Here is a 19155-nt window from a genome sequence, read left to right as displayed (position 1 = left end):
GACGATGAAGATGAAGACGACGACAACGACGTTGACGACCCTACCAACTTGCGTAAGCAGCTGGAAGCGTGGGCTTGACGGGACATACACAACGATTGAGAAACAATGCATTTACACTAGCTAGGCGTTAAAGGAATTTCCAGGTGCGGTTTTAACCTGGACGAGGTTGAGCTGCCTCAAATGCCGCTGGGAGTTATTGCAAACATGGCCGCCATATTGGTTGTGTGTAGGAGGGGATTCGCCCAACAGCAAGTACTTCTGGGGTTCATGCCATGATAATTGCAGCAAGCAAACAGCCAGTCGCACAGTCACAGTTTGTGCGAAGACCAAAAACTTTTGTTACAGCCCAGTACCTTCCAGTTCCATTTTTTTCGACGTTAGTCCAGATAATCTGAACTTGATGCTGCGACGAGGCGCATAGGCACTATGTTACAAGTGAATCCTCACAAATTTCATCCAGGCATATCAATGTCATATATACTGATCTTCCGATTATCCTTCGATGCTATCCAAGTCGAAAGCTGCTCTGCGGTGATTCTTTGGGTATATAGGGTAAAGCCAAAGCTTCGGAATGAAATATCTTGGTGTTATCGAGAGCAAGCCATGTCAAGGCAGGGGAGGAATATCTACTCCGAGTCTAGATCCGAACATGCGGACAAGTTTCATGACAAGATTGTGCTCTTCTTTCGCCCAAGGCTAAAGCTGAACCGTTCCTTGACCTTGGATGGTGTGCTCGGCTGTCCGTTTGACCCGTTGCCAAACTCGCCGTTTGTCGCTTGAGTAGGAGTGCTGGGTACTGGCACATCCACGCTGTCACGCCTGGCCTTGTCCTTACCCAGGAAGGCAAAGCTCCTTCTTGACATGGACTTGCTGCCCCTATGGGATCTGCTCAAACTACCAGCTGCAGCGGGTTCCGAGTCGGTCATCTTCTTGCTTTCCTCCAACGCTTTCTTCAACTCGTCAGCTTCGTTCTTGCGAGCCTCTCTGAGCTGCGTCTCTTTCTCTTTACGTTGTTTCTCCTTGGTTTTAATTTCTTCTTTTTCTGCTGCCTTGCGTGCCTTTTCGGCGGCCTTGGCTTCCTTCTTCTCAGCTTTTTTATCCACCTTGGTATCAGGTCGGGGAAAGCCGGCAGAGGCACGGGGGACAGCCGTGTCGTAATGGGTTATTGGCACTTCCTGTTGTGGGCTCGTGGGCACCTCAGGAGCAGTCGCTGCATGGTCCAGGTTTGCGAGAGCATGCTCCTCCGTTGGTGAGATGGGCTGGGTGTTTAGCTTTGACAGGCTTGCTTGGATGTGACCGTTCGGCTTGCCGTTCTCCTCCGAGGCGATATTGGCCTTTTCGCTAGCTATCCGGACCTCTTCTAGACCTTCAGCCTCTTGCTCGGCCCGCACCTTTTCGAACGTGGTTTCCCGGTAAAAAAGAACGTATGCGCACGCCATGCCAGGTTTGTCGCCAAAGAAGTTCCGCACGTAATGTTTGTCGACGGGCTCAACCATCTCATCATCAAATAACAACCAGCCCCTGTCTTCTGTCTTGATGACGGATACATAATGGCCATGGTAGGCGTTACCACCAATGTGGATGATTACCGCGTACAGTTCGTACAGTCTGTCGGGGTCCTCTGCATCGTCGGTTGTGTTGAACATGCGCAGGTGGTACGGATACACGATGCGATGGAACAACTTCTGCAGGCGACTGTAATCCTCGGTGTATTTGAAGCGTTTCAAGTGCAGCGCTAACACTTTCGGTAACCTCTTGATCTTCATCCGCTTCTCTGCCTCTTGCAAGCCGCCGCAATGGTCGCAGTGAAACTTGTTTCTCTCGCAAAGCATTTCTTCTGCCGAAAACTTCTGCAAGCATGACGTTACCGAGGAATGCTCCTCCAAATCGATTGACAGATCCAGGAAAGTCTCATCTCGTTGTGATGTCGTCTCACATGTCAGGCATTTTGTCTCGGATGTTAGTACGCCCTCGAATATGTCGTGAACCCAACCGGTACCTGGCGAGTTGACACCGTTCGATGCGCGCGCGACAGACGCTCCCAATGCCGACTCAACCGACTTCACTAAACCATCTTGTGCGCGCATCGCCTCCAGCTCGTACATCTTGCGCGCATTGGCCTCGACGTTGGCAATGACGTCGTTGATGACCAATCCATAAAACTCATGGGCATCCTGATGCATCGAGTTGCGGAACATCTCGTTGTCGCGTTTGAAAATCTCGAGAAAGCGCTGAGGGCTGAGGACGCCCGTCCTGCTGTTGGTTTCAACCAAAGTCATGAAAATGTCGCGCAAGCCCGTAAAAGAGCATTCATCCATGCCGTAAGCACCTGGGTTGTCTTGGGATAACTCTAATATCGGGCCCTTGAGCATTGCCTGTTTCTTCTTGTATTCCGGAGTGTCTGGCTTGTCCTCTGGCCTGACGCCTTGCGGTGGAGGGGCCTGTCCCGAATTGATTTGTTTCCTCTTTGCCAAAGCTTCTGCCGTCGTCAGAGGCTTTTGGCCGTTTGGTCCCGTCGCGCCGACATTCTCAGCAAGCGTCCGCACTACGATATTGACCTTTGGCTTGTATCCGTCGCCGGGTGTGTCGGAAGGTGTGAGCGGGGGGTATGACAGGACGTGTTCTCGGAAGGGCGTGGTATAATAGAGGGCTTGGACTATCGAGTTGCAATAACTGTACACTCGTCAGCAGGTAGTTGTCATCTTCCCATGGCCGGGAGGCGTACCACGTATTTCCAAACTATATATCGCAAGTTAGCAAAAAGGCCTGAAGAAGAGAAGCAGCGCAATCGAGGCCCAGTAGATGGAAAGACTCGACTCGACTCACGTTTTCCAGCCCAAAATACTTGTCACTTCCGTCTGTCCTCAGCGGACCTGCATATTCGAGCATCTTCTCCAAAGGTGTCGGTTCCGGCGCTGGCTCCTCTTTCTTCTTTTGCACATCTTTGCTTCCGTTGGCCAAAGAGCCCTATGGTATTGTCAGCCGACCATGTTGCGAATTGCTTCCCTATTGTCTCACGGCCCAGGAAATCGGGTGCAGGTCAGAGGGGAAATACTTACGGCCACTCCTGGCTTCCACTTATTCAAAAAGCTCATGATCAATGCAACTCAGCCGCGTCCCTTTCAAGTGGCGGAGATAGAGGAGTTAAACCACTTAAGATGCCCGCAGCCGACGAGACGCTGCACCCGTAAAGCGACTATGAGCGGAATTGGTCGTGCTCGTCATGCAAGGTTTGACTTGGAGTCTGTTGACTTTGCAAAGGGAACTTGATGGGTTGCGAATGATGCATTAGCCGCCTCGAATATTGTCGAGTGCGATCTCTTCGGACTTGGTGTTAAGAAAGAGGTGCAATGCAATGTCACGGCGCTGTTTAGAACGAAGTCCCTCATCAATGTAGGAACGCTCCGGAGCCCGGTCAATTGGTCTAAAGGCGCAAAGGCGGCGGCGACAAAGTGGGAGTGGAGCAAGAAATTGAACTACTTAATACTGGGGAGGGGGGGAGCCTATCTCGTGCGTTCATACAGTACAGTAGATTGGGTGAGGGATTCTGGGGAAGAGGTCCAGTCTGCTGGGAACAGAGAGAAAAAGACAGAAATTACAGATGCAGATGCAGACGCAGACGCAGACGCAGACGCAGATGCAGCAGCTCGGCACAAGCAAGTCAAAGGTCGTGGACGGCTGAGAAATCACTTGAGTCGTGCCTGGTCAGAACATGCTAACTAGTCCACGGATTAATTGCAAGAGCGATGCCTGTGGGATGCGGACCGTTTCTCTGCTTTCACGCGCGGGTTGAACGCTCGTCAGTTATTACACACAGTAGTTACATACAGCAAGTGGCTACATATTCGTGGTGGAATTCGGGATCTCGTTTCCTTCCTTCGGGCGACTGAAGTGTGACCGGGTTGAGGACTGCGACTGCGACTGGGACAGGGAGCGGTCGGGGCACACTAAATCAAGATGGGGTAATACCCAGTTCGGTTCGATCCAGCCTCCACAACACCTACAAGTACGAACTACTTACCTGAATTAAAGTACCCGACCCTACCGTTCCCCTCCCAAACAAAACAAAAAACAAAAACGTACATATCCAACCTAGTCTAGTGCCAGCAGCCGCCATTGACTGATTAACAGCTTCTCCGTCGGATTGATACGGGCTATAGCCAACAGGTCTCTCGGGATATCCGTACCATCGATCTTTTTCAGACGTAGCCAATGACTACTGGGAACTTCGAACCTGCAGTCTTACATTTTGGCTGAATTCGAAGGAATTCAAACCAAAACTTGAGCCATAAGAGTGCTTCTTCCACGAAAAATGTGCACAGGCGAATCAACAGCTCGCTTACTGGGGAGAGCTGACAACCTTGCCTTGCCCTTTCTGGTGCCCTGGAGTGTCATCCACAAGTTCCATTCGCTGCTCCCAAGATTCGATATTATTTCATCGTAGTTTTTTGACGTGGTTTGGAGTCTATGACTCGTGGAGAAACACTGACGAGCTCTGTCTCGACTGAACCCAGCTCGTACTGTCTTTGTACGGGAGGTACTGGGTAGTAAGCTCGACTTTTCCGGCGAGGGTCTGAATCCTTCCTGGCGGGGATCAACACAAAACCGTTTGAGGGGGGGTTGCAAAACCTAAGACATGGAACAAAAGCAGTCAAGATGTGTCGAGGCAAGAAAGATGACTTGTTGCGACAGTCAGGTGCCTCACAAAGCAATTCGGACCCACCACAAAATCCCAATAAATCAATTCCAGTCCAAAAAGTCCCCAGGTTCCTGACCTACAGAAAGGGTGCATTCTGGGCGCTTCTAGACTGGTTACAGCAGGTGAACAGCGGATGTGGGATGTGTACCCAGACCCCCGGGACCGATGCATTGTCAAATTCCAACCTTATTCTTCTGTCGTTTCAGTCCTTGCATCACAGCTGTACTACGACACTGCCATCAGTGCACGTAAATGATTAGAGTCAATCATTTCCTTCTGACAGCTTATTGCCGTGTTACACCAGAACTCGACTAGAGCATGACTGGCGTCATCGCAACGTGGCTGGTGGAACATAAACGGACCACGCCTGCTGCAAGTTACACTGGGAACCAGTTTACTCGCTCGCTTCCGACTTCTCACCTGAGCAGTGAGATAGGCGCCAGACCCTGTCCCCGACAGTTCGTCGAGCCCCAAATGGTTTGTGGGGTTTGGCGCCAACTCAACTAAGCCGTTCTCACAAGGGTGGTCATGCGATAGAATGCAATTTCAAGCGGATGGTTTGTATGGCCTTGTTTACAAAGCGACATGATCAATTGGAGGCGTCTCGGCTGATGAATGACCTTTTGACCAGTGGGTTAGTAATGTCATTCATTACTAACTCACTATTGCTATGGCTCGAATGATCTACCGAACCCATACACAAGTCAAATTCCTCGTGGTGGGAGGCGCACTTGGCACCTTTGCTTGATACCCTCCATCAACCCATAGCCCGCTCATCCGCATCGAGTCAGACATACAAGCAGAGACGCCATACCATGTTCGATCATTGCTTAGCAGCCACATGGAGACTATTCGTATCAAGCCACTCAACTCACCATTACCTAACCTAGTGCGATCGTTGTTGAGGCGCAAGCGGAGTCGGAAAAAACCGCCCTTTAGAATCTCATTGCTGCTGCTCAGCTTGTCCTGCAAAAACGGCTGCAATCAGTTGAACCATAGAGGGCTGGGTCAAGATGACGGCATTAAAGTGAGGGGTGACAAACCGTTCATGAAAACCCCCAGTAAGCCGGCGTATTAAACAAATATCTGTCGACCAATGATTACAGGCTGCAGTAGCGATGTCAGGTCATGTCTCTCGGGTAGGCGATGCTACATGACGCGGCGATTCCTATGCTGATCGTTGCTACGCAACTCCCATCGCTGTCAGCTTCGCTTGATGTACTTACACATCTCCCATGTCTTATATCACGAGCCCGCGGGAGGTTCATGCAGAAATGACAACTGTCAATAATTCTATAGAAAGAAAGCATTAAATGGCCGCAACTAGGAATAACTCTCGGCTACGTACTTATTCGGCAGCTTATGGATTCACCAATTCTGAACACCAAGTTCTCAGCACTTTGCTAGCATAACGCAATGGTGCCGGCCTGTGATAAAGCATCATCGTATTTCGATTGAACCGGCGACAGTTAAACATCGTGGCCCCCGGCAAGGTTTAATTTGCGATGTACTACAAAATATAGTTAACACTCTCAAATCTTAGACATAGATCACAGAGCGATCACTTACCGTTAGTCAACAATGTCGTACTGGCCGCTTTCTCCTTTTCTTGCTGAATTGCAGAATCGTGCCAAATCTTCAGGTACTATATGGCGACCAACACGTCTAGCTCTTCTCTTCTGACCTCTCGCAGCACTTCCAACTTGAGCTTGCCATCCACAACCTTGTCGATGGCAGTCTCAACACCTGCACTATTCTTCCACACATATGCATTTGTCCCTTTACTCGGCTCAAGCCAAAAAATGACAGGGCTTTCATCCCCTTTTTTATCCTCGAGATAGATAGGGTCCCCGTAAACTCCCATACCACACTCTCTCCTGACCTTCTAAGCTTTGAAGTCTACTTTTCTGCTGAAAATTTTGGTGTCAATTCTCAGGCCAACATCGCCCACAGTCGTCCGGGACACATTTTTGCACCAAAATGGCGGAACATCTTTGAACATGGAAGCGTCGTGGCCCCGTAAGTGCGTCTGTTTCAAGGCATATTTTGCAAACAAGGATCCCTTCGTATGCTCCATGTCGTAAAGACGTCGCTTGCGTTCTCTCACCCGAGGGTCGCCCGCGGCGGTCTCCCGGACGGCATGGTCCAACCGCGAAAAGGTCACAGTGGTCGTAGAGTTGGATAACGTGGCCATGCCACGGTTGAGCTCGTAGAGGGGCTGCAAGCCGTGGTCGCTGGCAGACACCGCAACGACGTGGTGATTTGAGAACACCAAGTCGATCGGCCCGATCTTTTGGTCTTCGACGTCGTCGGGCTTCTCTTCATACCCAGGCAGTTGGTCGCCGCCAAGATGGCCGAGCTGTGGGGATCGCGGATGATCGCTAGCATCCAGCATTGATGACTTCATGGGAAGGGTTTCAGAGTCCAACGTCATTATCTTTCCTTACAAACGTCTCAGAGCAGACACGGTAGGCAGTAGTCAGATAGTGTAATTAGTGGTGATGCTGATCAAAGAACAGTAAATCTTTGGGAAGTGACAAAAGGCTTATTCTCGGCTCGTAAGAGCTATTCAATATTGCCGCCAAGAATTAACGGAGGCGATGCTATGTACGCCCAGCTTACAGCCTGACTTGGCATGTGATTCCAGGCCTCAATGAACTGTTTTAAGACTCGTTGCTGTGATCATGAGATCCACTTTTAGGCATATATTCGCCATGATTTCAAGGGTACATATTGACGTATGCGCGGCGTTCAGCTACTATAACAGACAGCATCGAAAAAGAAAAGAAAATAGCTGAAAGTTATAACTAATTAGTGAAGTACACTTCTGCTGATACAAGACCTAGATCTAACGCATTGCTCCAGCGTCTCTGTACCGTCTCTAAAACCACTCTGTCTATACAGCCCATACTCCAATATGGGTATCAATACAGTGATAGCGGCCCCTAACGCAGCATGCCGTACTTGTCAAACTGCAGGTTCGACCCAGCTGAAACGATAAAACTGCTGATTTTAGCTTGTTAGATCTATACCAGGGAGAGGAAGGTTCTTACGTGGTTCTATGATCCGTGTCACGATCGAATCCAAGGGGGTGCAATCCCTCCATTGTCTCTCTGTGCTTGGACTTCTGCTTGCCCTGCGTGATTCTCAGCTTCTCAAAGTAAACATAGGCAGCGTAGAAGACCGTGCTCTTGGCACCAGTCCGCGGTCCATGCTGGCTCCTGAAGTCGGCGAGCTGCTTCGATGCAATCTGCTTGCACTTTGGTGCCTGGAGCTGGGCGTAAAGATCACGACAGAATTGTGCTTGAGTCAAACCGGGAATCTTCAAATGCAAATTGATCTTCCTTCGGATTTCATCGCACGTGTCGTAAACCGGCACTTCGTCGGTTTCCTCGCCGTATAGGTAGATTTGCCTGAGATCTGGCAACGTACTGCTGGAGCTCGTTTTTGCTTTCTTCGCGGCTGGCGTAGTGACAGATAGGGCCGCGGCTTCGGCAGCCTTCTGGTCATCCTGTTGCTGACGCTTCTTGACGTTGGGCGTCTTGATCTTGAGGACATCTCGCTGCTTGAACCACGCATGCGCACTGTGGCAAACAGAACTTCCAGTCCCAGGCTTTGTCATGAAATCGCTGACATTCTTGGGACTGAGATGAAGTGCACGGGCAAAGTCTGCTTTAGTCATGATCCCGGAGTCAAGACTCCTCTGCATCCTATTTTTGATGGCAGCAGGTGACGCAGCAGGCTCGTCCTCGAAACAATAGAAAGGATCGAGAACATCGTCGAGATCTGCTTTGTAAAGCTCAAGTTCTTGCTCAAACGTCAAGTCTGCCTTGCGCTTTCTGCCTGTTGCGCCCAAGTTTCTGACAATGGAAGCTGTGATACTTGGATTTGATTCTACAGGCTTCTGTAACTCCTCTTCGTATTTCTCCGTGAGCAAGTCCAGAACCTTGATCTTTGTATAGATTGCGAGGCCGTCAAGTTTCAGGTTCGCTTCGAGGTTTAGAACAGCATTATCTAGAGCGGGCTCAACATTCTGTCCAGTCTTGCCGTCCGGTTGAGCAGCAGCAGGAGCCTGGTTTGCTCGACTGCTTGCATCACCCAGAGGCTTGCGCCGCTACCCATGATTAGCATCAGGATGGAAATAGTACGAAGCGCTATCGCTTCCAGTAGCGGCGCCTCTTACACTAGAACCTGACCACCCACTCGAAGTTGCGTTTAAATTCATGCTTGCCAGTTTTGGCCTCATACGTAAAATCTCTACGAAGCAGAGCTCGGATGTCCGATATTACGTCGTCGAAGGCTTTTTGTCTTGGGAACAGGATCAATACCGAGTATTCAATGTTTACCTCCACACGTCGCGAGGTCTTTGTTTTTGTTTTAGTACACATAGAGAAACGACCAGGGACTGCGTCATTAGCCTGTTTGCCCCCCATACACCATATCAGCACTGATCCCTTGGTGGCACTGACGATCTCTAGCGTGAACTAGACGCGCTGAATCCACGACGTCATATGTTCTGACGAATATCTGCAAGGGTTTAATACTGCTATACGGAATACAGGTCGGGTTTGAACGAATATTTTGAGAGAAACCCCATTGTTCGATAAGCTAAACTAGTATAGACTTGGCGGGTATTATTTCTAAGTTTAGTTTGCGCCGTTACAATCCTCTAAATAAGCGGCTTATTGCAGAGAGCATTTTAAAGGCTGCCAGCGTGCTTTCAATCACATACCTTGTTGAACCAACGGCCCCTTGTAAAAGAAAGTATTTCACGTTGTCCAGTCACAACCCTCAGGAAGGATTCGATTAGCATAGAGAACAGAGTCGTGCTCCATGAATGAATGAATGCAGGCTTTTCCGAGTATCTCTGTGAGACCGGTAATTGTGCCAGACTCGCTGGTGTGGTTAAATCCTTTGAGGAATGTTGATCGGGAGATTTTGGCGTATTGCAAAGTCCCCAGTGCCGCCGCTTGTGTGCCCAAAGTTGCTGGATGTTGATTGAGCAACTGGCGCCTCCGTGAGAATAACACTATCTTGACATTGAGTGGCTGACTCGCCTTATTCAAGATCCACGAAGAAATGTTGGATTAAACATACCCATATGGACAGCAAGTAACACATACGTGCATTAAACCGGTACCGTTTCAGTCGTGTAGAACGTAGCACTACATCATCCGGAGTCAGTAAATATTACTTCCAAGCAGAATTATGAGGTCCACGGGAGTATCGAAATGGTGAACAAAGGCTTGATTGTTTCAGGAAGGTAATACACGCGTCACAGACTTCCTAGAAAGGGCATAAAATGTTCAAAAATATTACTTACCATATCTAGCCGTCACTGGCTTGACAAAAGCGCGCTTGTCCATTGGTGTCGATGAAGAAAGGCGGAGAGATAGTCCCTTCGGATATCACCCGAAATGGTATCCAAGCGTTGCCAACACTCGCGCCCACGTGCTAACCAGCAGCTAGTTACTCACCTGTTCTCAAAGTAAAGACTGTTGCGTTGACACAAGAGCAATGGTTGTTCATGTAACCGTGACTGATGCATTTGCCAGGACTGTCACGTCGCCGCGGCCTGGCATTGTATTGTCCAGTCATAGAGTTATATGCACTATCCAGAGGCATGACTTTCAAATTGACAGGGTCCGGTATGCAGGTGAAGCGGGAGCAGCTGAGGAGGCTCAATTAAAGATGTGCTGCTGATGTCGTGATTTGACGATGAAGCCAACGAATCCATTGATGTATTATAGATGTTGAGCGTTGTGTATGTGCTTTTACTAATTGCCCTTGTATTTTCAATGGACGTTACGAGTACGGATCGGCGAATCACTAGGATAGTCTCGGGTTGAATGCTGTGGAATATTTCCAGTGCCACTATCATTGCTGGGTAAACCCACAAGCGAAGAGGGAGAACTAGAAAGTGGAACATGAAGGCGAGTGTGCTGGTCCGCTGAAGGCAGAACTCATACAGTAGTGCGCTTAACCGTTGCAAAAACATCTAGACAGGAATTCGCCGTGTTGCCATCGAAGCCTATGGAAGTTAACTGCTCTGTAGAGCTGTTTCTTGCTTTTGTCGAGTAATTTCCAACAGAACTATCTGTAGAAAAGCGGTATCTGGTATTAGGGATTGCACTCGTCGACTGGTCCCCGACAGAAGAGGGCAGAATGACTACTAAGTGACCAAGCTTAGTGGGCGACACTGTACTTGAGTACACTCTTTATCATTATTAATAATAGAGTATCTGGTCTCTCTTTGCTTGTGGGGGCTCCATTAGTTAGGACGAGAATGGCAGTGTCATTCGGTCGCATGGCGAATATGATTTCGAAATAGGTCTCTGCGGCGCGTTGATCATACCGGTGCTTCCGACCAGGTGCTCCACCACCACATCGTTGATTTGCATCACCAGGATATGTCTCAGTCGCATAATTATAGTCGATAAAAAAGCTTTGAGCAATTTGGAACCAATTGTCATTATTTTGAGATCCTTCTGAGCTCCATCCGAATAAGTTAGGTCGCACCATTTCTAAGTTGCAGCGTTGACAGTATCATCATATGATCTTGCTTGTAAAACGAAATCAATACCGCGATTCAAGGAACCAATGTTGATGTTGCTAGTACCCAGGACAATCGCTAGATAAAATGAAGAATAACCGAGTGCCTACCTGGTGTCGTAAGAAAATGTAAATCAATGGGATCCCACACATTGGGTAATTCACCACACATGCCTGACTTGTGGGGTGGCAGGATTTCCAATTTGCGCCGTCCGATGGCAGATTGGGTACCCAGGAATTCATATGAAGTGGCCAAATTTTCTGTTCGGTAATTATAAGATTCTTCTCAGGTTCAAAAGATGGATCAACAAATATTCGGGCGTGTCCGTCACCTGATGGCTCACCACAATATTCAGGCCTACCTCCACCGGATGGATTAAGGTCTGGAGTTTTATAGCAGATAGTCTGATCGGTACGCATTTTGGTCAAGATTGACCCCAGCACGGTCCTGCAGTGGCATAATCGATCAAAGAGAGAAGTATATTTGAAGCTTATGTGCTTTACAGGCTCGCAGCTTGAAGCCGAGCCTCTGCGTATGAATGGCCCTGCTACAATGCGTTTCTCATCGTCCGTGATGAGTGTTATTATGGTGGCATTTTGCATCAATCTCTCTGCACGTCATACTAATTTCTTGGGTGCCATGTGGCTCGCAACGAGGTGCGTACGGATATCGATCATACGTTATAGATGATGCTGTCTATACTCTAAGTGCGAGCTACTTTATCCTTGACAACCCCAAAGTACACCCGCGGGTTTGTCAATTGGCGGTCCGTGCAGCAAGCCCCAAACAGTCATTACTGTGGTGATTTCAGGGCAATACACGACCTCTCAACTCACTTCAACCGAAGATGGTTTCTTAGTTAAATAACATCTCGAGACGCCAGTGGTTGTCGTGACGTTGGCCAAGGAAGTGGGTTAAGCGGAGCAGAAAAGTTATGACATTGATTGAGCGTCGCCCCTATTTGCCTCAAAATCATATCTCCTTCACGAAGCCAACCTCAACAACGCGATCCATCGACAAGCGGAGATTCGCAATCTTGGCCCTAGTATTTTCTCTTATCCATAAGAAAGTTGCGAGAAGTATTCGTCTAAAGATGCGGGTCGACGTCTTGATGCGCATCTGCTCCTTGCCAATCACATACATGACCTTACTAGCAAAAGCACGGTCGAGATGCGCGAGCTCCTCTTTGACAACATCGTCTCGGAGCTCGGCGGGTTCGTGGCGTCTCCCTTTCTCTTTTTCGCCCGTGTCGCCTTTGCTATTAGAGGCCGATTTGATAGCATGACTGTCGACTTGTTCGATGCTAGTAGAGGTAGCAGAGTCTTCTTGAATCTCGGTCTCTTCAGGAAGAACTTCACCAGCAGCTTGGCGCATAATGAACTTGCGAACTTGTTCATAGACCAGGAGAGCCAAATCTGGCGAGATCACTTCGTCCATGTATCCGTGACTTACTACAAGTCTGTAACACCCGGGGATTGATCCAAGTCGAGACACAGAGTAGCGCTCATTATCAGGCACAGTGGGTGCTTCGACTGGGTGAAGATGAAAGAAGATGATTGCATCCGGGAGTGCACCAAACTTGGAAACAAACTGGGTGAAAACGGTAGGTGTTAAAACACCCGTCTTATCGAAGTAGATCCCCATGCCCTTGATTCTGCTGAGAACCCCGCCGCCCCAGCGATCAGTCAAAGACAGAATGCCATTCTCGTCTTTAGTTACCAGTGTTGAAGGTCTGAACCTATCTTCGGCCTCGGCATGCCACTGGCTCTCCTTTCCAAACCGCCATAGTAGAAACATGCCGGCTAGGATGCTGGCGATAAGAAGAGTGAACCAAGCGCCGTCTGGCACCTTGACTAGAGCAGAGGAAATGTAAAGGCCGTCGAAAGTCGCGAAGAAGAGCCAGGGCAGAAAAACCACGTATCCAGAATACTTCCACACGATAAGAGCAACAAGTGTGACCATGCAGGTGTCAAAGAAAGTCACAAACATGACACACACACTAAATATGAGATTAGCTGGATTTGAGATGAATTTACAGTCTTCTTGAATAGACGTACCCGTATGCATTACCTAACCGCGTGGTATTGGAATAGACACCAGTGACAAGAATTGTCAAGGCCATCAGAATCCAGTTCAGAAAGGGGACGTAAAGCTGGCCATGAAATGTTTTCGAAGTGTGGACTATCTTGACTTGCGGACAATAAGACAGCTTCATGATTTGAGATGTGAGCTGGAAAGTCGCCGTAATGATTGCTTGCGATGCCACAATCGCTGCAAGTATGGCGAGGACGAGGCTAGGGTAAAGCATGCCTGGTGGTACCGAGTTGTAGAATGGATTGGAATAGGCCTCTGGATGAACACTGAGGTATGCGGCTTGTCCAATATACGCAAGAAGAAGAGCCGGATAGCAGTAGCACAACCAACTGAGCTGGATAGCGCGAAGAGAGAAAGCTCCTAGGTCTGCGAAAAGTGCTTCGACACCAGTAAACGCAAGCAGAACACCGCCTAGCATTCTCCATCCTTCAGTTCCTTTCTCTCTAAAGAATTCAATTGCGAAATATGGTGAGAATGCCTTCAAGACGGAATGATCAAACATGATGAGGTTGTAGATACCAAAACCGGCATTGAAACCAAGCCACAAGATAACAATAGGGGCAAAGCAATTAGCCAGTTTGGAAGTCCCAAGAGGCTGAAGGAGGAATAGAAGGACGAGGATACCGCAAGTTGTACCGACAACAGTCGACTGGGAGATATCCGGGCTGACGACATTAAGGCCTTGCACCGCGCCTAGAACAGACTGAGCTGGAGTGAGGACTCCGTCGGCCATGACCATAGAAACAGCCAGGACACCAATGACTTTCAGTAAGTTTCGGACAAACTTGCTCTTTTCCATTCCCGATCGGATCTTTTTACTCGAATGATGAAGGTCTTGTGTCTTGACTCGCTCCATTCTTACAAGTAGTGCTTCTCGAGGATCGCGTTGAGTGATGTTGGCCTAACATTATTAGCAATGGGCCAAAATTCTAAAGACCATGAATGCACATACATATCTAGTCAGCAACGAGTAACAACTGAACGTCCCTCCCTCACCATCATTGTCCGCATGTAGTACGATAACTACATATTTCAGAGTGACCATAATCGTCAATGACCATATGATCAGTGACAGTACTTGGAGCACATCATTATACGTCGGAACATCGAGGAATGTGGACGAATAGACGTAGAGGGGACTGAGTGTTCAGCGCGTCAGTTTTATTGCATTGCAATGTGTGAGTATGGATTCGGAAGCACGTACCTGGTTCCAATGTCGCCATAGATGACACCGGTGGACTGGTAAGCCAACCTTAAGATATATCAGTAACAAGTTCTGTGATATGACGGCCTATGTACAAAGAAGGAGAGGGGGAAAACAAAGGGAAAAAAAAAGAGAAAAAAAAAGGGGAAAAAACAAGAGCAAAATAAGAAAAAGAAACGAAACAGAAAAAAAAGGGAAGAGTCGACCTACCAAAGTAAGGTTGTTCCCTTGAAGATTTGCTTCTCACGACCAACAGTATCTGGCTGCCATTCGCCATCCTCTACATCCCCGGCGTGTTCACTGCGTCTATCGGTTGAGTGACGAGACGAGCTACGTCTACCGGGGGCTGTGCCCACCCTTGGGAGGCTTCGCACATCGTAAATGCCGCCAGCCCTGGCAGATGTTTCGGGTTTGACTGGCTCGTTAACATCGTCCGCAATGCGGATCGTTGTTGGTTGAGCCACCATTGCGGCTCTGTGTAAGGATTGACGGAAATGCAACAACGGCAGATGAGTTTCGCGTAAATTCGTCTCGCTTCACCAACTGCGGCGCGGTTGTACGTAAAAGAAAAGATGAGCACGCAGGGACGGAAAGCATGTGAGTGCACTCGGGAACCCTTAAGACATGCGAGGCCTCCCTAGATGACCGCTTCGAAAAGACATGGAGATTGCCGTTGACACCCCCATCCTACTGAACGCCATCATGCAAGAAGGTATTGCAAGCCTGAAGCATGTGGGATCGACCTTTGACAGGGCTGCTTCTGCGTACATAACTTGGCCGCCGCATGCATCTAGCCGCAAAATAATGTACCAAGAACGGCAGTCCCAGAGTTTACAATGCACTTCACGACGCAGAGTCCAATGGGGTGCCCTGTCGCAATATCAAGGTGTCTACCCATCTCCACCAGGGAACAGTCTGGGCCAAGGCCCAGGAAAAAGAAACTGCGGAAAACAAATCTGACGTAGACCCTATCAAGCTTCGGGCTAACCTAGAGCCCTGCCATTGCTCACCTTTCAATCGAGCTCGACAACTAGCGAGGAGGAGCTCTTTAGGTTTGAACCAGGGTAGCTTTGTATGAAGCCTTTGTGTATGCACCAACGTGTACAGCTGATTGGTCAGGACAGCCTGATCAGTCAATAAAGTCCTCAGCGCCTTCTCAACAAGACCAATGCCAGTTTGTACTGTATAATGCTCTCAAGCTCACTTTTGGTACCTGTTTTTCTGGGCATCAATTCTCCCCGTCATGACGTCTTTTGGACTACCTGGGTTTGTTCCCATATACATCCCATTCAGCTGTAGTACATTGCAGGCTGCGTTGACTGAGCACTTCAGACTAGTCTGGCGGTGTGATTTATGAGATTGCCTCGACCTTTCGTCCCATCAGTTCATAACCCAGACCCTTGTCACCAGCATCTAGTTTGACTGCCTGGGTCGGCATACGCGATTTAGGAAAGCTTAAAAGCTGCGGCCCACAAATAGTTCCTAGGCACAACTTAAGCATTTGTTAAGACTTTTAAGAGCCGTCCAATGGCTTCTACAGACATCGAGAAGGACATAAAAGCAACAAAAAGGTCTGGAATTGAGATTCATCGAATTGTCCTCTTTCCCCATCAATTTTGAGCATCGCAAGCTGCACATCCTGCCTGTACCACTACACACTGCATTGCTATGTACGTGATAAAACAGCCAGGATTGGATTTGGATAGCTCGGGAGCTAGCTGTGGACGACCTCAGGAGGCCTCCCTCCCAAAATCGCGCAGCTATCTTTCTGGATCGCCAACTGGTTATTCGCTCAAGGAGACCCGTTCCTCACAAATCTTGACCATACCGACCCAGTGGCCGAAAGGTCTCGAATTGTAGATTTGCTCGTTATACACGCTTATGAGGAACTACGAGTGACCTAGACCCACATTTCCTATTGTACTACTATAGCTGTTTCTTGCTTGGCTCTGTGAGATTGACTATACTCTGCAGGAGCTCAGATCGGCTAGGCAGCTGTGAGAACTGACAATCATCTCGTGCTCCCAACTCGTTTATGAAACTACCCTCTAAGAACTAATTTGCTTTGACAAGGACTTTGTTGAGGTCTATGGTCCATCAAACACGAAGCAATTTGACATCGGTTATTTCTGTTCGTAAACCATTCTGCCACGACTGGCTTCGCAAACCCTGCACGAGTGTTAGTGCATTGACCGATTTTGGTGAGGCCGAGAGAGGCACGCCGAATCTGATGATCGGGCGCCAAATCGCTGGCATCTCTTTCCGACGATACTAGATCCGGCAAAAATGGTGACCACGAAGAGCAATCGGCTCGAAATATGTTGCGAGAATTTTACAAGTGGCCAGCTAGACTCGGTCATGTGAAGGCACCCGTCAATATCGCTGTCTTATGCGAATGAGTAATTGTTGCGCCACCAGGGACGAAGCTTCAAGGCGGGTCTGTTATACAAAAAACCTGATGATGATGATGATGATGAGAGGTGCTGCTCACGATCTCAGCACTTCAGGAGCTCTCAGTAATTATTTTTGGTTTCAATATTTTTTAAGGGTGTATATACTGTGAACATGTGTAATTTCCAATGGCTTCTGAAATTGATTCGAGCCTGTGATTGGGAAGCGCTGATGGAACCAAACACGGTTGTGTTCTGACCTTTTCGGGCCGGTTATTCGCCTTATGATTGGCCGCAACAATGAGTTGAAGGTTTTCATCAGTCCCAGGGCTTAGAACGCGGTGTTTCTGGCATGGTGACCCATTAATCCATCTGGTCCACAGTCTGTCCGTTTCCCTGGGTTGATTTTGAGGCGCCCTCAGCCTTCTGGCCATCTGCCTCACTGATAGGAGCACACCAGTTGAACTCATCTTCCACCTTTCCGAGCTGGATGCCCTTAAGCTGGCCAAGCAGCTTCAAGCAGATATCACCGGCTTCTTCTTGGCTATCTTGAATGTAGGTGACCTTCTCCAACTTACCCTCCGTGGATAAGCGCGGGTGCTGCTTGACCGCCGAACTGATAGATTCGGGTAGGGAAGGGTCAAAACGGCGGGAAATGGACCGAATAGGCACCAAAGCCGCAGCGGTTCCGGCAGCCATGACTTCTGAGAACTGAGGAAGCTCAGTGTATTTGATCTGCCTCATGTCAGTGTCAATGTCGTTGGTAACGCATTGAGGGATTACTTACTGATCGTTTTTCCACCTTCCAGCCGAAGCTCTCACCAATTGAAGTGATGCTGTCGGCCGTCACACTTTTAATGACGTTTTTGGAGTCGGGCACGACAAGTGTAACATTCTCACCGTCGGTCAGAGCACCAATGAAACCACTCGTGCTGAACTCATCGACCTCAGAATGTGTGGCGCTGTCCAGGTGAAGCGTAATACCGAAACCATCGTTCCTGGCGCGATCACTCCAGCGCAACACTGGCGCATAGTTGCCGCCGACCTTGGCGCTTCCGGTGCCGTTCGGAGCGGCGCGATCGAACTCGTCCAGGATCAGACCGTTGACAGGGTGGGTGCCATGGTAGACACCGGTGGGCAGGACGTAGACACAGAACATGTACTCCTCGGGCGGGCTGAGGCCTAGCTGAGCGCTGGAGCCAAAGATCTGAGGACGGATGTACATGGCGGCGCCGGTCTCGTGAGGAGGAACATACTCGGCGTTGAGGGCGACGGCGGCTTTGACAGAGTCAATGAAGAGCTCAGTGGGCACCGGGGGGCAGCTGATGTATTCGGCCGAGTGCTGCATGCGCAGAGCATTGCGGTCGGGGCGGAAGATCTGGATGTCGCCGGAGGGTGTGCGGAAGGCCTTGAGACCCTCATAGGCCTGCTGTCCGTAGTTGAGGGCCGGAGCCATGCCATGGATGCGGATGAAAGGATCCGTGACGAACTGAGGGGCAGTCCATTTCCCGGTCTTGACGGAGTAGTGGGATTCGATATGGCCGTTGACTATGAATGATCAGCAGGTTCTTATGTCTTGTCTTGTGTGTTTTCCACTTCTTGTGGGATTTTTCGAGTCAACGCGCATCGGGTTCACTCACCCTCACGCACACGAAACCCGACATTGGACCAGTCGATGGTGTTCACTGGTGGGGGAGGGAAAGGCGCCATGACTGCGGATATTCAGCTGAGGGGAGACTGTATGCAAACAATGCGATATCCAGACCAAGAATTTGAAGAGATGCACCCCAATTGACTTGATGAAGGATTCTAGTAAAGCTCTACTCAGCACTTGGGATCTGTAGCTTTGAAGACTCGGCGTCACGTATCGTATGTCACTCTTTTGGTCTGGTTGGTTAGTCAGTTAATGGAAGAGGTAGGACCGTCATCCTTGGAATCCCACTTCAATTTTGGAATTTCGTGTCAACGGCCGATTTGCGGAGTAGCGGGGTTGTTCTTTGCTTGTGAGTACAGAGTACATGTACATAAAAACACCCATACTGCTGATGGCGGGGAGTCTTGTGCATGTGCATGCACCCACGTCCGCAGGCTACCATTACCGCACATATTTGTGCACCTTCTCATCGTCACGGTCGTGCGTGCGCAGTGCAATACATGTGCAATGTAGAGTTACCATAGTCATATTCAAAATGCGCTCATTTATTACTGCACCAAG

At 49.1% G+C, this 19155-nt stretch overlaps 5 protein-coding genes across 5 annotated transcripts; all 5 read right to left on the bottom strand.

The window, feature by feature from the left end:
* Positions 1-662: 662 nt before the first annotated feature.
* BKA67DRAFT_530614 (uncharacterized protein) lies at positions 663-3095 on the bottom strand (the record flags this gene model as incomplete). The annotated part of the gene is made up of 4 exons (XM_046099266.1): positions 663-2673; positions 2726-2739; positions 2827-2967; positions 3060-3095. 4 exons carry the CDS (start codon positions 3093-3095, stop codon positions 663-665), a joined length of 2202 nt encoding a protein of 733 aa, XP_045964653.1.
* A 3489-nt stretch (positions 3096-6584) lies between these two features.
* BKA67DRAFT_653694 (uncharacterized protein) lies at positions 6585-7133 on the bottom strand (the record flags this gene model as incomplete). The annotated part of the gene is made up of 1 exon (XM_046106417.1): positions 6585-7133. One exon carries the CDS (start codon positions 7131-7133, stop codon positions 6585-6587), a length of 549 nt encoding a protein of 182 aa, XP_045964652.1.
* Positions 7134-7748: 615 nt separating this feature from the next.
* BKA67DRAFT_589931 (uncharacterized protein) lies at positions 7749-8381 on the bottom strand (the record flags this gene model as incomplete). Its single annotated transcript, XM_046104525.1, has 1 exon — positions 7749-8381. One exon carries the CDS (start codon positions 8379-8381, stop codon positions 7749-7751), a length of 633 nt encoding a protein of 210 aa, XP_045964651.1.
* A 3562-nt stretch (positions 8382-11943) lies between these two features.
* Positions 11944-15471, bottom strand: BKA67DRAFT_548294 (potassium transporter-domain-containing protein). Its single transcript, XM_046101507.1, has 5 exons — positions 14761-15471; positions 14551-14598; positions 14299-14485; positions 13310-14247; positions 11944-13251 (listed from the first exon to the last, which is right to left on the bottom strand). The coding sequence occupies exons 1-5, from the start codon at positions 15015-15017 to the stop codon at positions 12225-12227; spliced, it is 2457 nt and encodes an 818-aa protein (XP_045964650.1). The 5' UTR covers positions 15018-15471; the 3' UTR covers positions 11944-12224.
* Positions 15472-17026: 1555 nt separating this feature from the next.
* Positions 17027-18804, bottom strand: BKA67DRAFT_54526 (aminotransferase). Its single transcript, XM_046101317.1, has 4 exons — positions 18581-18804; positions 17728-18488; positions 17109-17675; positions 17027-17033 (listed from the first exon to the last, which is right to left on the bottom strand). Exons 1-3 carry the CDS (start codon positions 18648-18650, stop codon positions 17304-17306), a joined length of 1203 nt encoding a protein of 400 aa, XP_045964649.1. The 5' UTR covers positions 18651-18804; the 3' UTR covers positions 17027-17033; positions 17109-17303.
* Between the last annotated feature and the right edge of the window lie 351 nt (positions 18805-19155).

This window comes from Truncatella angustata, assembly GCF_020726525.1.
Source record: "Truncatella angustata strain MPI-SDFR-AT-0073 chromosome Unknown BKA67scaffold_1, whole genome shotgun sequence".
Lineage (NCBI taxonomy): Eukaryota > Fungi > Ascomycota > Sordariomycetes > Amphisphaeriales > Sporocadaceae > Truncatella > Truncatella angustata.
Note: the sequence above shows the minus strand (reverse complement) of the source record. Positions and strands in the feature narration are given on the sequence as shown.